This window comes from Oncorhynchus tshawytscha, linkage group LG12 (assembly GCF_018296145.1).
Source record: "Oncorhynchus tshawytscha isolate Ot180627B linkage group LG12, Otsh_v2.0, whole genome shotgun sequence".
Taxonomy (NCBI): Eukaryota; Metazoa; Chordata; class Actinopteri; order Salmoniformes; family Salmonidae; genus Oncorhynchus; species Oncorhynchus tshawytscha.
In genome coordinates this window covers 34,807,029-34,832,089 of record NC_056440.1, presented here as the reverse complement: position 1 = coordinate 34,832,089, position 25,061 = coordinate 34,807,029, and the positions used below count along the sequence as shown (strand labels likewise).

The following is a 25,061-nucleotide window of genomic DNA, read 5'->3' as shown; positions in this document are numbered from 1 at the left end:
ATACAGTGCATCAATTCCAGGGTACTTCAAACTAATTTGGTACCACATGTTTTAATAGACTTGGCAGGTGCAAATATGAAAATATCTTATTAAGGGGAGATGATGTTATGAAGAGTATGTCATCTGTCCACTAGCGGTAGTAACTTCTGTGGTAAATCATCTCTTCATAATATAAAATATGATATTATGAGAGGATGTGTGATGGTATGGGGTAACAGGATGAGGGGCCACATCTTCGTCGACATTACTGTCGTCATCCTCGTCACTATGAGTTTACCCAGCATGCCGATGCCCAGCATGAAGGCATCCATGCCGTAGGGCATCACCCGAGAGCGCCCCCTGGCCGAGCCCGTGGGTGACATCACTTCCTTGGGCTGAGCCTTCTTACACTCCACCTGTCATGAATACACACGAGGGGGAACAAAACAGTCAACAATTACAACTAACAATTACAACTAACAGTTACATTGTGTATTGAATAACGAAGCCTTCTTAGCTCACCATTTTGCTGTTTATCTCATGGAAGTGCATCTCACACACTTTCTCCACCACATCCTCATTCTCAAACGTGACAAAGCCAAACCCTGGAGTGGACAAATACAAATAATGTATGTGAGGAGGGTCAGCTCATGAAGAGCTCGGCAACACCATTGATTAAAGCCCATTATTGAACATCTCAAACCCAAGTTTGGGGAAATCCATTCTGCTGTCTCTGGGGGTTAGTGTGTGGAGCTAATGCACGACTGCTAACCACCTTCTGTATTAGGTACTGTAGTAGCCGTTTAGTACGTTCGCACCCTCCCCCCTCTGGGGTGCTGTTCCTGGCTCATCCCCTCCTCCCTCCCCTCCCTGCTGGCCAGGTCAGCGAGCCTCCCTCCCTCCCTCAGCAGAGTAAAGCTGGTGGGCTGTCATAATCGATCAGTCCCAGGGTGGGTAGAAGGCGCTTTAGGAGGCTTTATCCTGATCCTCGATTAACAGACTGACTAATTAGCCTAGACTTGTTCCTCTCCTCCTACTCCGTTCCTCCTGTTCAGCCTATGAGGAGGAGATAGCTGATAGTTTCTTTATTCAGGAAAAGTATTACTTACTACGTTTGTGATATGTGGTTGTCTTATCTAGCTACCTTAAGATGAACCCACTAACTGCAAGTCGCTCTGGATAAGAGCTTCTGCTAAATGACTTAAATGTGAAAAACTATTGAGGATACAGAGATGTAAGGCTTAGAGTACTGGGGGACTGGACAGAGAGAGGGTTTCTCAGTCTCACCTCTGTGTCTGTTGGTGGTCTTGTCAAACATGAGCATGGCATCATCAACCTAGAGGACACAGAGTTTTACACACATCACCTCACACAATGTACGCACGCGCCATATTGTCTGACCTCACCCCTTCTCAAGTTCTCCAGGGAGGCTCAGCAACAGATGGACAAAAGGGGCAGAGAGAGGAGGGGTGGAGGAGGGGGATAGGTTTCAAAGGAGGGAGGGGAGCACAGTAGAGGAGGAGAAGAAAACAGAATAAACATCTTAAGAGGGGACATTAGTGATGCATGGGCACAAGATGGCCGCTAGAAAAGGTTTGATTCACAAACACAAAATCAATTCCCTGTTTCTCTTAGTTAGATGTCTTGCCTCTGAACTGCATAATTGGAATCTCTCTCTGAAAAAGAGGACATAATCCACCCTCGCTCCCCCTACTTTCCAAAGTTTGCCATTCCCATGGCAACTGTGCAAAAAGTTATCTTAAAAATCTTTATCTGGCATCAAGCATTATTTGTTAAGAGAAAGAGAATGTGTGAGAGTTTGAGAGAGATACAGACAGATAGACAGAGAAAGAGAGGAAGAGTGAGAGATATAGATAGACAGAAGGTACAATAAGTAAGATAGAAATGTGGGCATGTATAATGTTGGCTGTGGGGAAGAGAATACAGGTACAGACCGTGGTGAGGTAGAGATGGGTGTGTGTGTGAGAGAAAGAGAGGTGAAAGAAACTATCGTGAGATAGAGGTGGAGACAGAAAATGTGGGACTAAATTGGGAGGGAGGAGAACAGAGAGCGACAAAGAATGGGTGCAAGAGAACAAAGAGGTGTGGAGGCTTTGTCTGCTGGCACAGCCAGCCATAACTCCTATTCTCCTAGTGCCCTCTCTTCCTCTCCCTCTATACCTCCCTCCTTCACAGTAGAGGCCCAGGATTAATCTTCAGCTGAACACAGACCAATACATTTCAATACAAAATCGCATAAAAAAAGCAACTGTCAAACACCTAATATCATTCAAATTAACTCCTGAATTAATTGCTAACTAATATTTTAGTAAAGCAAAATGTGTGCTTTCCACATTCAATATCTAATGCCTTTCAGTTTGCAATAAAGCCAAAGGCAGGTGCACATGGTTCCACCACCTATTTGCCAGAACCACTTATTCACACGCCTATACGGTTCCACGCAGAGCTGACACATTGTGTTAGTCAATGGGCGTGTGTCAGTGTGTGTTCGTGCTTGGGTCCACCCTTGGGTAGCTTGCACGAAGAAAGGTCAAGGGTGAGGGAGGAGGGCCTCCAGCCAGGGTGAAAGAAGACCTGTCAGTCTTAGCTCTCTCAAATCACTGACTCTTTCCACTCTGACATTTCCCTATCACCCCTCCTGTCTCCCTAACCAGGCCTGCCTCTTCACAGTCCAAGCACCATGACACAGCAATGGAACAACACAGACAATGTTGCTCCACAGTTTAGAGCACCAAACTTTAACCAAACTGTATATACTGAATTAGAAGGTGAATTATATGCTGAACTCTACAATCAGCAGGATGATAAAACTGTCCTGACACTTCAAGTATGTTTTTCACATCATCCCCACAAGTACCCAGTGCAATTAAAATCTACACAAGTTAACACATCAATGTCCTCATTTAACTAAATGTTTCTTAGTATGTCAATAACCGTCCTTCAAAGCTATACATTTCAAACACGGGACATTTTAATGGTGCACTGGACAATATTCCCCTCTTACCCTCTCTTCCACTGCTCATCCTCCCAGTCATTCTCTCCGCCCCCTTGTCCAGAGCAGGAGACAAAAGGTCCAGTGAGGCAGTCGAATCAGAAACTTCCATGGGTGGCTAGAGTTTACATTTCTCCATCTAGCCATCTCTCTCTCTCTCCATCTCATTCCATTAATGCAATTTTATGATTGGGAGTGAAGCTCTTCATGTAGAAGTGGCCGTCATTGAAGATAAGGCCGTCATTGAAAATAAGAATTTGTTCTTAACTGACTTGCCTAGTTAAATAAAGGTCAAATAAAATGTGCCACTTACAGTAGTATGTGATAGATACAGGAAGTATAATTTAAATTATCAAGACTGAATTTAATATTACATAATCACAATGGCTAATGGTAAACTACATAAATTTAGCTTTGCCTCAGCCTTTTATTGGGGTTGAAAGCTAATCTAGTTAGTATGCAGGCTCATTGGTTTATCTGATTTCCTACTGAATTTGCACCTTACGTTCTTGCATAGGTTGTTACTTGCGACCACTATTTCAAGTTGTCTGTTTAAAATAGTTAGTGTCAACAAAAAGTAAGAAAAGTTTGAAGATTCAACAGAGGAGTAAGAGTGCACCTCCTTGTAAATATTGAACTCCTGTACAAACTAGCAAAATATTTGCCTAGCTTTGTTCAAAGACATAACAGTCCTTGCACCCGTTCTCCCTTCTGCCTTTGTTACCTCTTCATTTATTATCTCTGCTCTGCATTTCAAAGCCCTTGGAATCTATGGTGGGAAGCGTCGAAACTGAGTACAACACGGATATTCAAATAAAATCAAAAGCATAAGTTTGAAGAACTGAAGACAGACTGGAAGTGACACGTATGCTGGTTTGGGTCGGTTTGACCGTTGGTCAACCAGTGTTATTGTTACAAAACTCCTGGGTTGACACTCTCCAACCCCCCGCCCCTCCCCACCCTCAACACAAAACCCCTTGCCCGCTGAATTACTTGGGGACAATGGGCAAGCCGGGTCACCACGGTAACGGGACAGGAGGGGGTTGGGGGTAGGAGCAGCTGTTACATCAGATTAATTCAAATTCTGATAATCCCTCCCCTACCATCACCACACTCACTCCCCAAAACTTTTTTCTCCCTGTTTTCCCTAACTAAAGCCTAATGCTCCATACCTCCGTTCTACCCTCTCTATCCTTCTCCTCCACCCCTCCCACAAGTGACTCTCCTCCCTTCCAAAACAACTCTTCAATTGCACTTCATTTTTACCCTTACCTCAGCAATCCGTTTCATCTAAACAACAAAGATGTGAGACGGGTTGAAGAAAACAGTGGCATGGAGGATGATGCAACATCACACTCATCTCCACTCCCTCAACACAGTCTGAGACACAGATCCACACACGTCTACCTTCTACCTCACATTTCAATAGCTATACACCAGCTCCCATGCGCCTTACCTTTCCGAACTGCTCGAAATACGCCTTGACATCATCAATGGTCGTGTTCACGGACAGACCTCCAACAAAAATCTTCTTGGTCCGAGTCACTAGCTGCAAGGAGAAACGGGTCCGTTTATGAATGGATCGAGAATAACACCATGGATTAAGATGATCCTTAAATGGTGGCTGTAGATGGGAAGCCTGGTATTGTCCATCTCTATGATAAATTCAGATGCCAAAGGCAAAACCACCAGCAGGCAAAGCTTCCAATTTACCCCAAAGCTCCTAAAAGAGCTCCTAAAAGACCCCTTTGCATGAAAAATAAAGGAGTCCGATGAAATAATTCTGCCCAAGTATTAACACAAAATGTTTTTAGACTTTGTTGATATTTATGTCATCACGACCAACAGTACATTATTAACATAGTTATTACACTGCTTATGTAGGAAATTACTACTGCTACCACCACCTGCATTACTGCCGGTGAACTTGCAGGTTACACGCTCTTATTAATATACTAATGTACATTATTGTGCTGTATATGGTGTTAATAAAAGCCACTTGATCACACAAGAGTGTACAGATCACATTGATGTCACAGTAGCAGTCATGTTCATCTCTTGACAAGGCATTAGGCCAGAATGTGAAAAGCTTAACATGGCAAGCACAGGCTAACCTGCTCCCTCCCAGCGATGCCATTCACACTGAACTCACAGGACTAAGCCCTGACGAACCATGACTAGACTGGCTCACTCACCTTGGGCTGGGCTCTACGAGGGAATGCAACTTTCGGATCAATCTAGAGGAGGGAGTTAAAGAGGAGAAAGGCCAGTTTAGACACGCAGCTCAATACAGAGCCCATGAAATCAGGTAAATGTGAACCAAGTCCATGGTTGTGGTCTCCTTGGTGCCGCTCCTTGCCTCATCCTGTAAGGGTTCCTTATTAACATGGGTGTCCGGGTTACAATGCTGCACCAGTACATTAGGTCATTATGAAAGTTAGAGGTAAAAGACAACTAGAGGATAGACCCGAGGGATTGTTGTTTTCACAACGTGGGGGGCATAGAAGTGGGGGGCATAGAAGGTGAAAAACATTCATGAGTATAACATTTACTTTCTCTCTGAAAGAATCTGCTGCTAGATTTGAAACTAAGAAGCTCTCGTTTTAACTTCATTGTAACCATAACCCCATTGGCCTAGCCAGGGTTGCTCTCAGTTCTATGAATACTTTTCCAACCCCTGAAGTGGTGGTTTATAGGTGTGCAGGTGGAACGAGTGGGAATGTTTTCCGGCATGCCTGCCTGCCTTCCACAGCCCTCACCTCCTCTCGTCACCAACATGTGACCTCCTGGAATCTCACAAAGGCACTACAATCACAGACACATCTCACCTCTACAAAAAAAAGGAAGGACAGCGAAAGAGACACAGTAGGTGAAAGAAAGGGAGGGACAGCACAGAACAAGAGGAAGACGAGGAAGACGAGGAGGAGGGAGAATGGACTGAGGTAGACAGAGGAGAGAGCTGTCAACCTCACACACTGACAGCACATCAACCTCATTTTGTTTGCTTTTCTCTCCCGCTAAGACATTACGATGATTTTGTGAGCTATTTAAAAGCCAACATTTCATAGTGTGTTTATCGCCATTCTTCCACACAGTTCTTCAGTAAACGTGGGAGCTAAGCTATCATTAACAGTGCAGAGACTGAAATATTGGACATTTTCAGGAAGACGATCATAAATAACAAAAGCCAAACCATCAAATTCATATATTTCCTATTGACAATATAGTCATTTGTTCAGATTGGATAAAGAGTAACTACACCATACAAATAAGATGCGACGATAGAGACTATAGTACAGGAATTAGAGACCTCTATAGTATTAGTCTCTACTGATCTAATAGAACAACTAGACTATTCCACGCTGTACTGTTATGCTACAAGACAGTAAAACAGTACAGTGCTAAGAGCACTATATTAGTCCGTAACCATGACAGGGTAGAGTGGAACTACAGTAGAACTACAGTAGAGAGCTAGTGCCTCTGTGGTACACCACATGCGTTTACCAGAGTAAAGTACAGTTATGTCTACGTGTATAGTGTCGACATCACGGCAGGTTCTGTTGAGCAGAGTGAGAAGGCTCGGCTAGACTGAATGGTGTATCGGATGCAGTCTACTGTTTAGTTCTATGGTTGCTAGACTACTCTGATAGTCACCTCCGGTCACCAACCCTCCTGATGTCCAACACTCCTGTGCACATTAAAAAAACAAACAAACAGACACACACAAACAAAATCAACGTACAGCAACCAACACACACCCATAGGTGGAAAATATGGACATTAGACAGGTGAGGGAACGTTTTCATAAAATTATTTTTTAAAACAAAATGAATGAACCGAATAGAGAATTGATTGGAGAAAGATAAATGCCCCCCTTTTCTATATTTATGACACAAAGTAAAATACATAACTACAAACTGCAAAACATCCCGCTTTAAAAAAAATGTAATGATGACATATATATTGGATCATGCTAAACGTGGCAGAGGTGTTGGTGTCAGGGAGATAGGCCATAACCTAGGCCCACCGACTGTCCACAGAGCTGAGCCTTAGAAAAAGACAAGGGGGCTTATCAAATCAGGACAATCCATTTGACCAATTACAGTCCAACCATGCACTCTTTAAAATAAAGGTGCAAGTTGGAACCAAATAAGGTTCTTGAGAGCGATGCTATAGGGGAACCATTTTAGGATTTCTGAAGAACCATATATGGGATGGTTCTTTGAATAACCATACAAAATCGAACCATACAATATTGAATAGCCCTGCTGAAGTTTTAAGCCTTAATTGCATATTTCCCATGGCATATTTCCCAGGGTGCCTTTCGAGTGAATTCTAGCGTTACCAGTACCCCCCATGACTGTGTTTATTAGTGACAGAGACATGACTGTTACATTCATTACGTTTCAGTCCTGTGGCATTTACCAAGTGAAGTCTTAGCTGAATATATTGTCATTCAAATTTAATTATTGAAGACAATACAATACATATTTCATAAGTCCTTCTTTTGAGGGCCAGGTTTTACTCTAATTCAATGGCCTGAAACTCAGTTTATATGCCACATCAGCCCTGCAAATCACATTATGCTGGCTTGTGAAGTGATGTGCAAATCCTATTGGAATCCAGACAGAGTTGGGATATCCAACATTTTTGGAATTTGTATTAACACATTACCTGCATTCAGAATGACTGCCAGGGTTAGGAAGACTAAGATATGAGACAACCTTAAATATATAAACTGGAACAACCATAATGGGTGCAATAAGTCCAATAAATGTTTTTTTAATGTTATTTATATTTGAGTAGCATAAGATTAATTCATCAATCAATACATGTAAAAACATAGATATTGACACAAACAATAACAAAACAACAACAAAAATCGACCTGCAATAGTGTGCTGGGAAACTTGATAATAATGGGAACACCAACACTGGCCTTCTTTTACACAATTAAGTGTTAATTTTACTCTTTACGGTGTTAATGTAACTCTTGAAATCAACACTAGAAATGTTACACTGAAAGATCCATATTAATCAAAGATGGGGTGATCCCACCTGACAACTTCCCGCACTCCCTCCTTCGCTCTCGACGACCTCCTGGGTCAGCATGCTAGTCCCTTCACGTCAGGGCTAACTGAAACCCCTTATCCATACCAATTCTACAATCAATAGAACGAATGATTTTATGATCTCTCAAACTGCTTAGATTTGAATTGGACATTTTCTAGGACAGGTTAACAATCGGAAATCGGTATTTTTGGACACCGACTTGGCCTATTTTCTTTTTTTACACCTTTATTTAATCTTTATTTAACTAGGCAAGTCAGTTAAGACCACATTCTTATTTTCAATGATGGCCTAGGAACGGTGGGTTAACTGCCTCGTTCAGGGGCAGAGCGACAGATTTTTACCTTGTCAGCTCGGGGATTCAATCTTGCAACCTTACAGTTAACTAGTCCAACGATCTAACCACTTGCCTCTCATTGCACTCCACGAGGAGGCTGCCTGTTACGCGAATGCAGTAAGCCAAGGTAAGTTGCTAGCTAGCATTAAACTTATCTTATAAAAAACAATCAATCAATCATAAATCACTAGTTAACTACAGATGGTTGATGATATTACTAGTTTATCTAGCGTGTCCTGCGTTGCATATAATCGATGCGTATTCGCAAAAAAGAAATGTACCTAACCATAAACATCAATGCCTTCCTTAAAATCAATACACAAGTATATATTCTTAAACCTGCATATTTAGCTAAAGGAAATCCAGGTTAGCAGGCAATTTTAACCAGGTGAAATTGTGTGTGTGTTCATTGCACGCAGAGTCAGGGTATATGCAACAGTTTGGGCCACCTAATTTGCCAGAATTTTACGTAATTATGAAATAACATTTAAGTTTGGGCAATGTAACAGGAATATTTAGACTTATGGATGCCACCCGTTAGATAAAATACGGAACGGTTCCGTATTTCACTGAAAGAATAAACGTCTTGTTTTCGAGATGATAGGTCATTAATATGGTCGAAAACTAAGGCTCGTATTTCTGTGTGTTATTATATTATACAGTGGGGCAAAAAAGTATTTAGTCAGCCACCAATTGTGCAAGTTCTCCAACTTAAAAAAGATGAGAGAGGCCTGTCATTTTCATCATAGGTACACTTCAACTATGACAGACAAAAAAGACTGAATCTGCAATAGGTAAGCAGCTTGGTTTGAAGAAATCAAATGTGGGAGCAATTATTAGGAAATGGAAGACATACAAGACCACTGATAATCTCCCTCGATCTGGGGCTCCACGCAAGATCTCACCCCGTGGGGTCAAAATGATCACAAGAACGTTGAGCAAAATCCCAGAACCACACGTGGGGACCTAGTGAATGACCTGCAGAGAGCTGGGACCAAAGTAACAAAGCCTACCATCAGTAACACACTACGCGGCCAGGGACTCAAATCCTGCAGTGACAGACGTGTCCCCCTGCTTAAGCCAGTACATGTCCAGGCCCATCTGAAGTTTGCTAGAGAGCATTTGGATGATCCAGAAGAAGATTGGGAGAATGTCATATGGTCAGATGAAACCAAAATAGAACTTTTTGGTAAAAACTCAACTCATCGTGTTTGGAGGACAAAGAATGCCGAGTTGCATCCAAAGAACACCATACCTACTGTGAAGCATGGGGGTGGAAACATCATGTTTTGGGGCAGTTTTTCTGCAAAGGGACCAGGACAACTGATCCGTGTAAAGGAAAGAATGAATGGGGCCATGTATCGCTCCAAAACATCACTGCTCTAGAGGAGATCTGCATGGAGGGATGGGCCAAAATACCAGCAACAGTGTGTGAAAACCTTGTGAAGACTTACAGAAAACGTTTGACCTCTGTCATTGCCAACAAAGGGTATATAACAAAGTATTGAGATAAACTTTTGTTATTGACCAAATACTTATTTTCCACCATAATTTGCAAATACATTCATTCAAAATCCTACAATGTGATTTTCTGGATTTTTTTTCTCTCACTTTGTCTGTCATAGTTGAAGTGTACCTATGATGAAAATTACACAATTGGTGGCTGGCTAAATACTTTTTTGCCCCACTGTAATTAAGTATATGATTTGATAGAGCAGTCTGACTGAGCGATGGTAGGCACCAGCAGGCTCGTAAGTATTCATTCAAACAGCACTTTCGTGCGTTTCGCCACTAGCTCTTTGCTGTGCTTCAAGCATTGCGCTGTTTATGACTTCAAGCCTATCAACTCCCGAGATTAGGCTGGTGTAACCGATGTGAAATGGCAAGCTAGTTAGCGGGGTGCGCGCTAATAGCGTTTCAAACGTCACTCGCTCTGAGACTTGGAGTAGTTATTCCCCTCACTCTGCATGGGTAACGCTGCTTCGAGGGTGGCTGTTGTCCATGTGTTCCTGGTTCGAGCCCAGGTAGGGGCGAGGAGAGGGACGGAAGCTATACTGTTACACTGGCAATACTAAAGTGCCTACAAGAACATCCAATAGTCAAAGGTATATGAAATACAAATGGTATAGAGAGAAATAGTCCTATAATTCCTATAATAACTACAACCTAAAACTTCTTATGGGAATATTGAAGACTCATGTTAAAAGGAACCACCAGCTTTCATATGTTCTCATGTTCTGAGCAAGGAACTTTAAAAAAGTTAGCTTTCTTATATTACACATATTGCACTCTTACTTTCTTCTCCAACACTTTGTTTTTGCATTATTTAAACCAAATTGAACATGTTTCATTATTTATTTGAGGCTAAATTGATTTTGTTGATGTATTATATTAAGTTAAAATAAGTGTTCATTCAGTATTGTTGTAATTGTCATTATTACAAATAAATAAAAATTAAAAATAAAATAAAAATAAATCACAAAAAAATAAAATAAATAAAAATCGGCCGATTAATCGGTATCAGATTTTTTTTGGTCCTCCAATAATCGGTATCGGCGTTGAAAAATCAATATCGGTCGACCTCTAGTGGAGTACACCAATGACATCCATACTAAGGACTGAGTCCGACTACATAACATCTTGCAAAACTCACTTTACCTCAAACACTTTTCTAAACCATGACGACAGAGTGCAACATCACTCCGATGGGAGTAATCTTAAAGCATAATACATTAATTCTCCATAGACAGGCTACTCAAGTCACTAGCAGACAGTGTGCCTAGCAGCCACAAATAAAAGTCAATTAAAAAAGTCCTTCTGAGTAAACCCCCCTCCATTCTTGTCCTGGAGCAAGTTAGTCAGTCACAGCATGGTCAATTATTTTGGTTGCCACTAGAGAAGGTTTCTCTCTCTACTGTCTAACAGGAGAGCCTGCCTGCGGCTGTGAGAGAGGAGAGGGAGCCGGGTGTTCTCGCTCTAAACTAAAGCAAACCCTACTCCTCATCCCACCCCTGCCGTTGGTCACTGAGCCTTCTCCACCCCAGACACACACACTAAAGCTGCAACAGAGCACCGGCCACGCAGAGCACAGTCACACCCTGTTACCAACCACACTCAGCCATGCTCCATCCAGCTGACAACACATGGATCTAATCTATTACTGCTCTAAGTTTTTACAGGAGGTTAAACTGTCACCTAGTTTGGTATCCCAGGAATGATCATTTTCAAATATGTTGGTTTGTGTCCAATCTCTTTGGAGGGAGGCGTCATGGAGACAAAAAAGCCATGGCAACTAACCATTAAAGCCCCATTGTAACCATCATCATGCCAAATCAGACTGATGTAGTAACCTTTGACTTGGTCTGACTTCTTTAATCTATTATTTATCTACAAACGTTGCTCTACACTTCTATACTACTGCACAGAATGTTACTTTGAAACTGTGCCGATACCATTCCATAAAGCTCTCCACCCTATGACTCTCTCTCTCTCCCATAAAGCTCTCCACCCTATGACTTTCTCTCTCTCCCATAAAGCTCTCCACCCTATGACTCTCTCTCTCATAAAGCTCTCCACACTATGACTCTCTGTCTCTCCCATAAAGCTCTCCACCCTATGACTCTCTCAGTCTCTCCCATAAAGCTCTCCACCCTATGACTCTCTCTGTCTCTCCCATAAAAGCTCTCCACCCTATGACTCTCTGTCTCTCCCATAAAAGCTCTCCACCCTATGACTCACTCTGTCGCTCCCATAAAAGCTCTCCACCCTATGACTCTCTCTCTCCCATAAAGCTCTCCACACTATGACTCTCTCTGTCTCTCCCATAAAGCTCTCCACCCTATGACTCTCTCAGTCTCTCCCATAAAGCTCTCCACCCTATGACTCTCTCTGTCTCTCTCTCTCTCTCTCTCATAAAGCTCTCCAACCCATGACTCTCTCTGTCTCTCCCATAAAAGCTCTCCACCCTATGACTCTCTATCCCATAAAGCTCTCCACCCTATGACTCTCTATCCCATAAAGCTCTCCACCCTATGACTCTCTCTCTCCCATAAAGCTCTCCACCCTATCGACTCTCTCTCTCCCATAAAGCTCTCCACCCTATTGACTCTCTCTCCCATAAAGCTCTCCACCCTATTGACTCTCTCTCCCATAAAGCTCTCCACCCTATTGACTCTCTCTCCCATAAAGCTCTCCACCCTATTGACTCGCTCTCCCATAAAGCTCTCCACCCTATTGACTCGCTCTCCCATAAAGCTCTCCACCCTATTGACTCGCTCTCCCATAAAGCTCTCCACCCTATTGACTCGCTCTCCCATAAAGCTCTCCACCCTATTGACTCTCTCTCCCATAAAGCTCTCCACCCTATTGACTCTCTCTCCCAGAAAGCTCCCCACCCTATTGACTCTCTCTCCCATAAAGCTCTCCACCCTATTGACTCTCTCTCCCATAAAGCTCTCCACCCTATTGACTCTCTCCCATAAAGCTCTCCACCCTATTGACTCTCTCTCCCATAAAGCTCTCCACCCTATTGACTCTCTCTCCCATAAAGCTCTCCACCCTATTGACTCTCTCTCCCATAAAGCTCTCCAACCCATGACTCTCTCTCTCTCCCATAAAGCTCTCCAACCCATGACTCTCTCTCTCTCCCATAAAGCTCTCCAACCCATGACTCTCTCTCCCATAAAGCACTCCACCCTGAGTCTCTCTCTCTCCCATAAAGCTCTCCACCCTGAGTCTCTCTCTCTCCCATAAAGCTCTCCACCCTATGACTCTCTATCCCATAAAGCTCTCCACCCTATGACTCTCTCTCTCCCATAAAGCTCTCCACCCTATTGACTCTCTCTCTCTCCCATAAAGCTCTCCACCCTATTGACTCTCTCTCTCCCATAAAGCTCTCCACCCTATTGACTCTCTCTCTCTCCCATAAAGCTCTCCACCCTATTGACTCTCTCTCTCCCCATAAAGCTCTCCACCCTATTGACTCTCTCTCTCTCCCATAAAGCTCTCCACCCTATTGACTCTCTCTCTCCCCATAAAGCTCTCCACACTATTGACTCTCTCTCTCCCCATAAAGCTCTCCACACTATTGACTCTCTCTCACTCCCATAAAGCTCTCCACCCTATTGACTCTCTCTCTCCCCATAAAGCTCTCCACCCTATTGACTCTCTCTCCCATAAAGCTCTCCACCCTATTGACTCTCTCTCCCATAAAGCTCTCCACCCTATTGACTCTCTCTCCCATAAAGCTCTCCACCCTATTGACTCTCTCTCCCATAAAGCTCTCCACCCTATTGACTCTCTCTCCCATAAAGCTCTCCACCCTATTGACTCTCCACCCTATTGACTCTCTCTCCCAGAAAGCTCTCCACCCTATTGACTCTCTCTCCCATAAAGCTCTCCACCCTATTGACTCTCTCTCCCATAAAGCTCTCCACCCTATTGACTCTCTCTCCACCCTATTGACTCTCTCTCCCATAAAGCTCTCCAACCCATGACTCTCTCTCTCCCATAAAGCTCTCCAACCCATGACTCTCTCTCTCCCCATAAAGCTCTCCAACCCATGACTCTCTCTCTCCCCATAAAGCTCTCCAACCCATGACTCTCTCTCTCTCCCATAAAGCTCTCCAACCCATGACACTCTCTCTCTCCCATAAAGCTCTCCAACCCATGACTCTCTCCCATAAAGCTCTCCAACCCATGACCCTCTCTCTCCCCCATAAAGCTCTCCAACCCATGACTCTCTCTCTCTCCCATAAAGCTCTCCAACCCATGACTCTCTCTCTCTCCCATAAAGCTCTCCAACCCATGACTCTCTCTCTCCCCATAAAGCTCTCCAACCCATGACTCTCTCTCTCTCCCATAAAGCTCTCCAACCCATGACTCTCTCTCTCTCCCATAAAGCTCTCCAACCTATGACTCTCTCTCTCTCCCATAAAGCACTCCACCCTGAGTCTCTCTCTCTCCCATAAAGCTCTCCACCCTATGACTCTCTCTCTATCCCATAAAGCTCTCCACCCTATGACTCTCTCTCTATCCCATAAAGCTCTCCACCCTATGACTCTCTCTCTATCCCATAAAGCTCTCCACCCTATGACTCTCTCTCTATCCCATAAAGCTCTGCACCCTAAGACTCTCTCTCTATCTCATAAAGCTCTCCAACCCATGACTCTCTCTCTCTCCCATAAAGCTCTCCAACCCATGACTCTCTCTCTCTCCCATAAAGCTCTCCAACCCATGACTCTCTCTCTCCCATAAAGCTCTCCAACCCATGACTCTCTCTCTCCCATAAAGCTCTCCAACCCATGACTCTCTCTCTCTCCCATAAAGCTCTCCAATCCTAACTCTCTCTCTCTCCCATAAAGCACTCCACCCTGAGTCTCTCTCTCTCCCATAAAGCTCTCCAACCATTGACTCTCTCTCTCTCCCATAAAGCTCTCCAACCCATGACTCTCTCTCTCTCCCATAAAGCTCTCCAACCCATGACTCTCTCTCCCATAAAGCTCTCCAACCCATGACTCTCTCTCTCCCATAAAGCTCTCACAACCCATGACTCTCTCTCTCTCCCATAAAGCTCTCCACCCTATGACTCTCTATCCCATAAAGCTCTCCACCCTATGACTCTCTCTATCCCACAAAGCTCTCCACCCTATGACTCTCTCTCTATCCCATAAAGCTCTCCACCCTATGACTCTCTCTCTATCCCATAAAGCTCTCCACCCTATGACTCTCTATCCCATAAAGCTCTCCACCCTATGACTCTCTCTCTATCCCATAAAGCTCTGCACCCTAAGACTCTCTCTCTCTCTCCCTCCCATAAAGCTCTCCAACCCATGACTCTCTCTCTCCCCATAAAGCTCTCCAACCCATGACTCTCTCTCTCTCCCCATAAAGCTCTCCAACCCATGACTCTCTCTCTCTCCCATAAAGCTCTCCAACCCATGACTCTCTCTTTCTCCCATAAAGCTCTCCAACCCATGACTCTCTCTCTCTCCCATAAAGCTCTCCAATCCTAACTCTCTCTCTCCCATAAAGCACTCCACCCTGAGTCTCTCTCTCCCATAAAGCTCTCCACCCTATGACTCTATCCCATAAAGCTCTCCATCCTATGACTCTCTATCCCATAAAGCTCTCCACCCTATGACTCTCTCTCTATCCCATAAAGCTCTGCACCCTAAGACTCTCTCTCTCCCCATAAAGCCCTCCACCCTATGAATCTCTCTCCAATAAAGCTCTCCACCCTATGACTCTCTCTCTCTCCCATAAAGCTCTCCACCCTATTGACTCTCTCTCTCTCCCATAAAGCTCTCCACCCTATTGACTCTCTCTCTCCCATAAAGCTCTCCACACTATTGACTCTCTCTCTCTCCATAAAGCTCTCCACCCTATTGACTCTCTCTCTCCCCATAAAGCTCTCCACCCTATTGACTCTCTCTCCCATAAAGCTCTCCACCCTATTGACTCTCTCTCCCATAAAGCTCTCCACCCTATTGACTCTCTCTCCCATAAAGCTCTCCACCCTATTGACTCTCTCTCCCATAAAGCTCTCCACCCTATTGACTCTCTCTCCCATAAAGCTCTCCACCCTATTGACTCTCCACCCTATTGACTCTCTCTCCCAGAAAGCTCTCCACCCTATTGACTCTCTCTCCCATAAAGCTCTCCACCCTATTGACTCTCTCTCCCATAAAGCTCTCCACCCTATTGACTCTCTCTCCCATAAAGCTCTCCACCCTATTGACTCTCTCTCCCATAAAGCTCTCCACCCTATTGACTCTCTCTCCCATAAAGCTCTCCACCCTATTGACTCTCCACCCTATTGACTCTCTCTCCAGAAAGCTCTCCACCCTATTGACTCTCTCTCCCATAAAGCTCTCCACCCTATTGACTCTCTCCCCATAAAGCTCTCCACCCTATTGACTCTCTCTCCCATAAAGCTCTCCACCCTATTGACTCTCTCTCCCCATAAAGCTCTCCACCCTATTGACTCTCTCTCCCAGAAAGCTCTCCACCCTATTGACTCTCTCTCCCATAAAGCTCTCCAACCCATGACTCTCTCTCTCTCCCATAAAGCTCTCCAACCCATGACTCTCTCCCATAAAGCTCTCCAACCCATGACTCTCTCTCTCCCCCATAAAGCTCTCCAACCCATGACTCTCTCTCTCTCCCATAAAGCTCTCCAACCCATGACTCTCTCTCTCTCCCATAAAGCTCTCCAACCCATGACTCTCTCTCTCCCATAAAGCTCTCCAACCCATGACTCTCTCTCTCTCCCATAAAGCACTCCACCCTGAGTCTCTCTCTCTCCCATAAAGCTCTCCACCCTATGACTCTCTCTCTATCCCATAAAGCTCTCCACCCTATGACTCTCTCTCTATCCCATAAAGCTCTCCACCCTATGACTCTCTCTCTATCCCATAAAGCTCTCCACCCTATGACTCTCTCTCTATCCCATAAAGCTCTGCACCCTAAGACTCTCTCTCTATCTATCTCATGAAGCTCTCCAACCCATGACTCTCTCTCTCTCCCATAAAGCTCTCCAACCCATGACTCTCTCTCTCCCCATAAAGCTCTCCAACCCATGACTCTCTCTCTCCCATAAAGCTCTCCAACCCATGACTCTCTCTCTCTCCCATAAAGCTCTCCAACCCATGACTCTCTCTCTCTCCCATAAAGCTCTCAATCCTAACTCTCTCTCTCTCCCATAAAGCACTCCACCCTGAGTCTCTCTCTCTCCCATAAAGCTCTCCAACCATTGACTCTCTCTCTCCCCATAAAGCTCTCCAACCCATGACTCTCTCTCTCCCCATAAAGCTCTCCAACCCATGACTCTCTCTCTCTCCCATAAAGCTCTCCAACCCATGACTCTCTCTCTCTCCCATAAAGCTCTCCACCCTATGACTCTCTATCCCATAAAGCTCTCCACCCTATGACTCTCTCTATCTCATAAAGCTCTCCAACCCATGACTCTCTCTCTCTCCCATAAAGCTCTCCAACCCATGACTCTCTCTCTCTCCCATAAAGCTCTCCAACCCATGACTCTCTCTCTCTCCCATAAAGCTCTCCAACCCATGACTCTCTCTTTCTCCCATAAAGCTCTCCAACCCATGACTCTCTCTCTCTCCCATAAAGCTCTCCAACCCATGACTCTCTCTCTCTCCCATAAAGCTCTCCAATCCTAACTCTCTCTCTCTCCCATAAAGCACTCCACCCTGAGTCTCTCTCTCTCCCATAAAGCTCTCCACCCTATGACTCTATCCCATAAAGCTCTCCATCCTATGACTCTCTATCCCATAAAGCTCTCCACCCTATGACTCTCTCTCTATCCCATAAAGCTCTGCACCCTAAGACTCTCTCTCTCTCCCATAAAGCCCTCCACCCTATGAATCTCTCTCTCCAATAAAGCTCTCCACCCTATGACTCTCTCTCTCTCCCATAAAGCTCTCCACCCTATTGACTCTCTCTCTCTCCCATAAAGCTCTCCACCCTATTGACTCTCTCTCTCTCCCATAAAGCTCTCCACCCTATTGACTCTCTCTCCCAGAAAGCTCTCCACCCTATTGACTCTCTCTCCCATAGAGCTCTCCACCCTATTGACTCTCTCTCCCATAAAGCTCTCCACCCTATTGACTCTCTCTCCCATAAAGCTCTCCACCCTATTGACTCTCTCTCCCATAAAGCTCTCCACCCTATTGACTCTCTCTCCCATAAAGCTCTCCACCCTATTGACTCTCTCTCCATAAAGCTCTCCACCCTATTGACTCTCTCTCCCATAAAGCTCTCCACCCTATTGACTCTCTCTCCCATAAAGCTCTCCACCCTATTGACTCTCTCTCCCAGAAAGCTCTCCACCCTATTGACTCTCTCTCCCAGAAAGCTCTCCACCCTATGACTCTCTCTCCCATAAAGCTCTCCACCCTATTGACTCTCTCTCCCATAAAGCTCTCCACCCTATTACTCTCTCTCCCATAAAGCTCTCCACCCTATGACGCTCTCTCACATGAAGCTCTCCACCCTATGACGCTCTCTCCCATAAAGCTCTCCACCCTATGACTCTCTCTCTCCCATAAAGCCCTCCAACCTCTCTCTACCCTATGACTCTCTCCGTCTCTCCCGTAAAGCGCTCCACCCGATGACTCTCTCTGTCTCTCCCGTAAAGAGCTCCACCCGATGACTCTCTGTCTCTCCCGTAAAGGTCTCCACCCGATGACTCTCTCTCTCTCCCGTAAAGCTCTCCACCCTATGACTTTCTCCCTCTCCCATAAAGCTCTCCACCATATGACTTTCTCTCTCTCCCATAAAGCTCTCCACCCTATGACTCTCTCTCTCTCTCCCATAAAGCTCTCCACCCTATGACTCTTTCCCCCATAAAGCTCTCCACCCTATGACTCTCTATCCCATGAAGCTCCCCAACCTATCACACCCTCTCTTTCTCTGAAAAGCTATCCAACCTCTCTCTCTCTCCCATAAAGCTCTCCACCCTATGACTCTCTCTCGCTCTCCCATAAAGCTCTCCACCCTATGACTCTCTCTCTCTCCCATAAAGCTCTCCACCCTATGACTCTCTCTCTCTCCCATAAAGCTCTCCACCCTATGACTCTCTCTCTCTCCCATAAAGCTCTCCACCCTAGGACTTTCTCTCCCATAAAGCTCTCCACCCTATTGACTCTCTCTCCCATAAAGCTCTCCACCCTATGACTTTCTCTCCCATAAAGCTCTCCACCCTATGACTCTCTCTCGCTCTCCCATAAAGCTCTCCACCCTATGACTCTGTCTCTCTCTCTCCCATAAAGCTCTCCACCCTATGACACTCTCTCTCTCCCATAAAGCTCTCCACCCTATGACTTTCTCTCCCGTAAAGCTCTCCACCCTATGACTTTCTCTCCCATAAAGCTCTCCACCCTATGACTCTCTCTGTCTCCCCATAAAGCTCTCCACCCTATGACTCTCTCTGTCTCTCCCGTAAAGCTCTCCACCCTATGACTCTCTCTGTCTCTCCCGTAAAGCTCTCCACCCTATGACTCTCTCTGTCTCTCCCGTAAAGCTCTCCACCCTATGACTCTCTCTGTCTCTCCTGTAAAGCTCTCCACCCGATGACTCGCTCTGTCTCTCCCGTAAAGCTCTCCACCCGAGGACTCTCTCTGTCTCTCCCATAAAGCTCTCCACCCTATGACTCTCTCTCCCATAAAACTCTCCACCCTATGACTCTCCCCCATAAAGCTCTCCACCCTATGACTCTTTCCCCCATAAAGCTCTCCACCCTATGACTCTCTCTCTCCCATAAAGCTCTCCACCCTATGACTCTCTCTCTCTCCCATAAAGCTCTCCACCCTATGACTCTCTCTCTCCCATAAAGCTCTCCACCCTATGACTCTCTCTCTCCCCATAAAGCTCTCCACCCTATGACTCTCTCTCTCTCCCATAAAGCTCTCCACCCTATGACTCTCTCTCTCTCCCATAAAGCTCTCCACCCTATGACTCTCTCTCTCTCTCCCATAAAGCTCTCCACCCTATGACTCTCTCTCTCACTCCCATAAAGCTCTCCACCCTATGACTCTCTCTCCCATAAAACTCTCCACCCTATGACTCTCTCTCCCATAAAACTCTCCACCCTATGACTCTCTCTCCCATAAAACTCTCCAACCTATGACTCTCTCTATCCCATTAAGCTCTCCAACCTATCACACTCTCTCAAAAAACTATCCAACCTCTCTCTCTCTCTCTCTCTCTCCCATAAAGCTCTCCACCCTATTGACTCTCTCTCCCATAAAGCTCTCCACCCGAGTCTCTCTCTCTCCCATAAAGCTCTCCACCCTATGACTCTCTCTTCCATAAAGCTCTCCACCCTATGACTCTCTCTCCCATAAAGCTCTCCACCCTATGACTCTCTCTCGCATAAAGCTCTCTAACCTCTATCTCTCTCTCTCTCCCATAAAGCTCTCCACCCTATGACTCTCTCTCGCATAAAGCTCTCTAACCTCTATCTCTCTCTCTCCCCATAAAGCTCTCCACCCTATGACTCTCTCCCATAAAGCTCTCCACCCTATGACTCTCTCTCTCTCTCCCATAAAGCTTTCCACCCTATGACGTTCTCTCTCTCCCGTAAAGCTCTCCACCCTATGACTCTCTCTCTATCCCATAAAGCTCTCCTACCGATCACAGTCTCTCTCTCTCCCATAAAGCCCTCCAACCTCTCTCTCCCATAAAGCCCTCCAACCTCTCTCTCCCATAAAGCCCTCCAACCTCTCTCTCTCTCCACCCGATGACTCTCTCGGTCTCTCCCGTAAAGCTCTCCACCCTATTGACTCTCTCTCCCATAAAGCTCTCCACCCCAAGTCTCTCTCTCTCCCATAAAGCTCTCCACCCTATGACTCTCTTTCCCATAAAGCTCTCCACCCTATGACTCTCTCTCTCTTTCCCATAAAGCTCTCCACCCTATGACTCTCTCTCTCTCCCCATAAAGCTCTCCACCCTATGACTCTCTCTCTCCCATAAAGCTCTCCACCCTATGACTCTCTCTCTCTCTCTCTCTCTCTCCCATAAAGCTCTCCACCCTATGACTCTCTCTCTCTCTCTCTCTCTCCCATAAAGCTCTCCACCCTATGACTCTCTCTCCCCCATAAAGCTCTCCACCCTATGACTCTCTCTCTCTCCCATAAAGCTCTCCACCCTATGACTCTCTCTCTCCCATAAAGCTCTCCACCCTATGACTCTCTCTCTCTCCCATAAAGCTCTCCACCCTATGACTCTCTCTCTCCCCATAAAGCTCTCCACCCTGACTCTCTCTCCCATAAAGCTCTCCACCCTATGACTCTCTCTCCCCATAAAGCTCTCCACCCTAAGACTCTCTCTCTCTCTCTCTCCCATAAAGCTCTCCACCCTATGACTCTCTCTCTCTCCCATAAAGCTCTCCACCCTATTGACTCTCTCTCCCATAAAGCTCTCCACCCTATGACTCTCTCTTCCATAAAGATCTCCACCCTATGACTCTCTCTCCCATAAAGCTCTCCACCCTATGACTCTCTCTCGCATAAAGCTCTCTAACCTCTATCTCTCTCTCTCTCCCATAAAGCTCTCCACCCTATGACTCTCTCTCTCTCCCATAAAGCTTTCCACCCTATGACGTTATCTCTCTCCCGTAAAGCTCTCCACCCTATGACTCTCTCTCTATCCCATAAAGATCTCCTACCGATCACAGTCTCTCTCTCTCCCATAAAGCCCTCCAACCTCTCTCTCCCATAAAGCCCTCCAACCTCTCTCTCTCTCCACCCGATGACTCTCTCGGTCTCTCCCGTAAAGCTCTCCACCCTATTGACTCTCTCTCCCATAAAGCTCTCCACCCCAAGTCTCTCTCTCTCCCATAAAGCTCTCCACCCTATGACTCTCTTTCCCATAAAGCTCTCCACCCTATGACTCTCTTTCCCATAAAGCTCTCCACCCTATGACTCTCTCTCCCATAAAGCTCTCCACCCTATGACTCTCTCTCCCATAAAGCTCTCCACCCTATGACTCTCTCTCTCTCTCTCTCTCTCTCTCCCATAAAGCTCTCCACCCTATGACTCTCTCTCTCTCTCTCTCTCTCCCATAAAGCTCTCCACCCTATGACTCTCTCTCTCTCTCCCTCCCATAAAGCTCTCCACCCTATGACTCTCTCTCTCCCATAAAGCTCTCCACCCTATGACTCTCTCTCTCCCATAAAGCTCTCCACCCTATGACTCTCTCTCTCCCATAAAGCTCTCCACCCTATGACTCTCTCTCTCTCTCTCTCTCCCATAAAGCTCTCCACCCTATGACTCTCTCTCTCTCTCTCTCTCTCCCATAAAGCTCTCCACCCTATGACTCTCTCTCTCTCTCCCCATAAAGCTCTCCACCCTATGACTCTCTCTCTCTCCCCATAAAGCTCTCCACCCTATGACTCTCTCTCTCCCCATAAAGCTCTCCACCCTATGACTCTCTCTCTCTCCCATAAAGCTCTCCACCCTATGACTCTCTCTCTCCCATAAAGCTCTCCACCCTATGACTCTCTCTCTCTCCATAAAGCTCTCCACCCTATGACTCTCTCTCTCCCCATAAAGCTCTCCACCCTGACTCTCTCTCCCATAAAGCTCTCCAGCCTATCACAATCTGTCTCTCAAAAAACTATCCAACCTCTCTCTCTCTCTCCCATAAAGCTCTCCACCCTATGACTCTCTCTCTCTCTCCCATAAAGCCCTCCACCCTATGACTCTCTCTCTCTCCCATAAAGCCCTCCACCCTATTGACTCTCTCTCCCATAAAGTTCTCCAACCTCGAGTCTCTCTCTCTCCCAAAAAGCTCTCCACCCTATTGACTCTCTCTCCCATAAAGTTCTCCACCCTATTGACTCTCTCTCCCATAAAGCTCTCCAACCTCGAGTCTCTCTCTCTCCCATAAAGCTCTTCACGCTATCACTCTCCCCCATAAAGCTCTCCAACCTCTCTCTCTCCCCCATAAAGGTCTCCACCCTATGACTCTCTTTCTCCCCCATAAAGCTCTCCACCCTATGACGTTCTCTCTCTCCCGTAAAGCTCTCCACCCTATGACTCTCTCTCTATCCCATAAAGCTCTCCTACCGATCACAGTCTCTCTCTCTCCCATAAAGCCCTCCAACCTCTCTCTCCCATAAAGCCCTCCAACCTCTCTCTCCCATAAAGCCCTCCAACCTCTCTCTCTCTCCACCCGATGACTCTCTCTGTCTCTCCCGTAAAGCTCTCCACCCTATGACTCTCTCTGTCTCTCCCGTAAAGCTCTCCACCCTATTGACTCTCTCTCCCATAAAGCTCTCCACCCCGAGTCTCTCTCTCTCCCATAAAGCTCTCCACCCTATGACTCTCTCTCTCCCATAAAGCTCTCCACCCTATGACTCTCTTTCCCATAAAGCTCTCCACCCTATGACTCTCTCTCTCTCTCCCATAAAGCTCTCCACCCTATGACTCTCTCTCTCCCATAAAGCTCTCCACCCTATGACTCTCTCTCTCTCCCCATAAAGCTCTCCACCCTATGACTCTCTCTCTCTCTCCCATAAAGCTCTCCACCCTATGACTCTCTCTCTCTCCCCATAAAGCTCTCCACCCTATGACTCTCTCTCTCTCTCTCCCATAAAGCTCTCCACCCTATGACTCTCTCTCTCTCTCTCTCCCATAAAGCTCTCCACCCTATGACTCTCTCTCTCTCCCATAAAGCTCTCCACCCTATGACTCTCTCTCTCCCCATAAAGCTCTCCACCTTGACTCTCTCTCCCATAAAGCTCTCCACCCTATGACTCTCTCTCCCATAAAGCTCTCCACCCTGACTCTCTCTCCCATAAAGCTCTCCACCCTATGACTCTCTCTCTCTCCCCATAAAGCTCTCCACCCTATGACTCTCTCTCCATAAAGCTCTCCACCCTATGACTCTCTCTCTCTCCCATAAAGCTCTCCACCCTGACTCTCTCTCCCATAAAGCTCTCCACCCTATGACTCTCTCTCTCTCCCATAAAGCTCTCCACCCTATGACTCTCTCTCTCTCCCATAAAGCTCTCCACCCTATGACTCTCTCGCTCTCCCATAAAACTCTCCACCCTATGACTCTCTATCCCATGAAGCTCTCCAACCTATCACAATCTGTCTCTCAAAAAACTATCCAACCTCTCTCCCTCTCTCCCATAAAGCTCTCCACCCTATGACTCACTCTCTCTCTCCCAAAAAGCTCTCCACCCTATTGACTCTCTCTCCCATAAAGTTCTCCACCCTATTGACTCTCTCTCCCATAAAACTCTCCAACCTATGACTCTCTCTATCCCATGAAGCTCTCCAACCTATCACAATCTGTCTCTCAAAAAACTATCCAACCTCTCTCGCTCTCTCTCTCCCATAAAGCTCTTCACCCTATGACTCACCTCTCTCTCTCTCTCCCAAAAAGCTCTCCACGCTATCACTCTCCCCCATAAAGCTCTCCAACCTCTCTCTCTCCCCCATAAAGCTCTCCACCCTATGACGTTCTCTCTCTCCCGTAAAGCTCTCCACCCTATGACTCTCTCTCTATCCCATAAAGCTCTCCTACCGATCACAGTCTCTCTCTCTCTCTCTCTCCCATAAAGCTCTCCACCCTATGACTCTCTCTCTCTCTCCTCTCTCTCTCCCATAAAGCTCTCCACCCTATGACTCTCTCTCTCTCTCTCCCATAAAGCTCTCCACCCTATGACTCTCTCTCTCTCCCATAAAGCTCTCCACCCTATGACTCTCTCTCTCTCCCATAAAGCTCTCCACCCTATGACTCTCTCTCTCTCCCATAAAGCTCTCCACCCTATGACTCTCTCTCTCCCATAAAGCTCTCCACCCTATGACTCTCTCTCTCTCCCATAAAGCTCTCCACCCTATGACTCTCTCTCTCCCCATAAAGCTCTCCACCCTAAGACTCTCTCTCTCTCTCTCCCAAAGCTCTCCACCCTATGACTCTCTCTCTCTCCCCATAAAGCTCTCCACCCTATGACTCTCTCTCTCTCCCATAAAGCTCTCCACCCTATGACTCTCTCTCTCTCCCATAAAGCTCTCCACCCTGACTCTCTCTCCCCCATAAAGCTCTCCACCCTATGACTCTCTCTCTCCCCATAAAGCTCTCCACCCTAACTCTCTCTCCCCATAAAGCTCTCCACCCTATGACTCTCACT

The 25,061-nt window shown here is 46.0% G+C and overlaps 1 protein-coding gene across 7 annotated transcripts in view; it reads right to left on the bottom strand.

Moving 5' to 3' along the window:
* msi1b (musashi RNA binding protein 1b) overlaps positions 1-25,061 on the bottom strand; it is a 39,155-nt gene that overhangs the window by 4,227 nt on the left and 9,867 nt on the right. For 6 of the 7 annotated variants that reach the window (XM_024438978.2, XM_024438979.2, XM_024438980.2 and 3 more), the window contains exons 5-9: positions 5,188-5,229; positions 4,449-4,541; positions 1,267-1,315; positions 502-584; positions 278-395 (exon numbers count right to left, since the gene is read on the bottom strand). In XM_024438978.2, coding sequence (XP_024294746.1) covers positions 278-395; positions 502-584; positions 1,267-1,315; positions 4,449-4,541; positions 5,188-5,229 — 385 coding nt within the window. The remainder of the gene's footprint in view (positions 1-277; positions 396-501; positions 585-1,266; positions 1,316-4,448; positions 4,542-5,187; positions 5,230-25,061) is intronic. The other variant, XM_024438984.2, reaches the window with a different exon arrangement.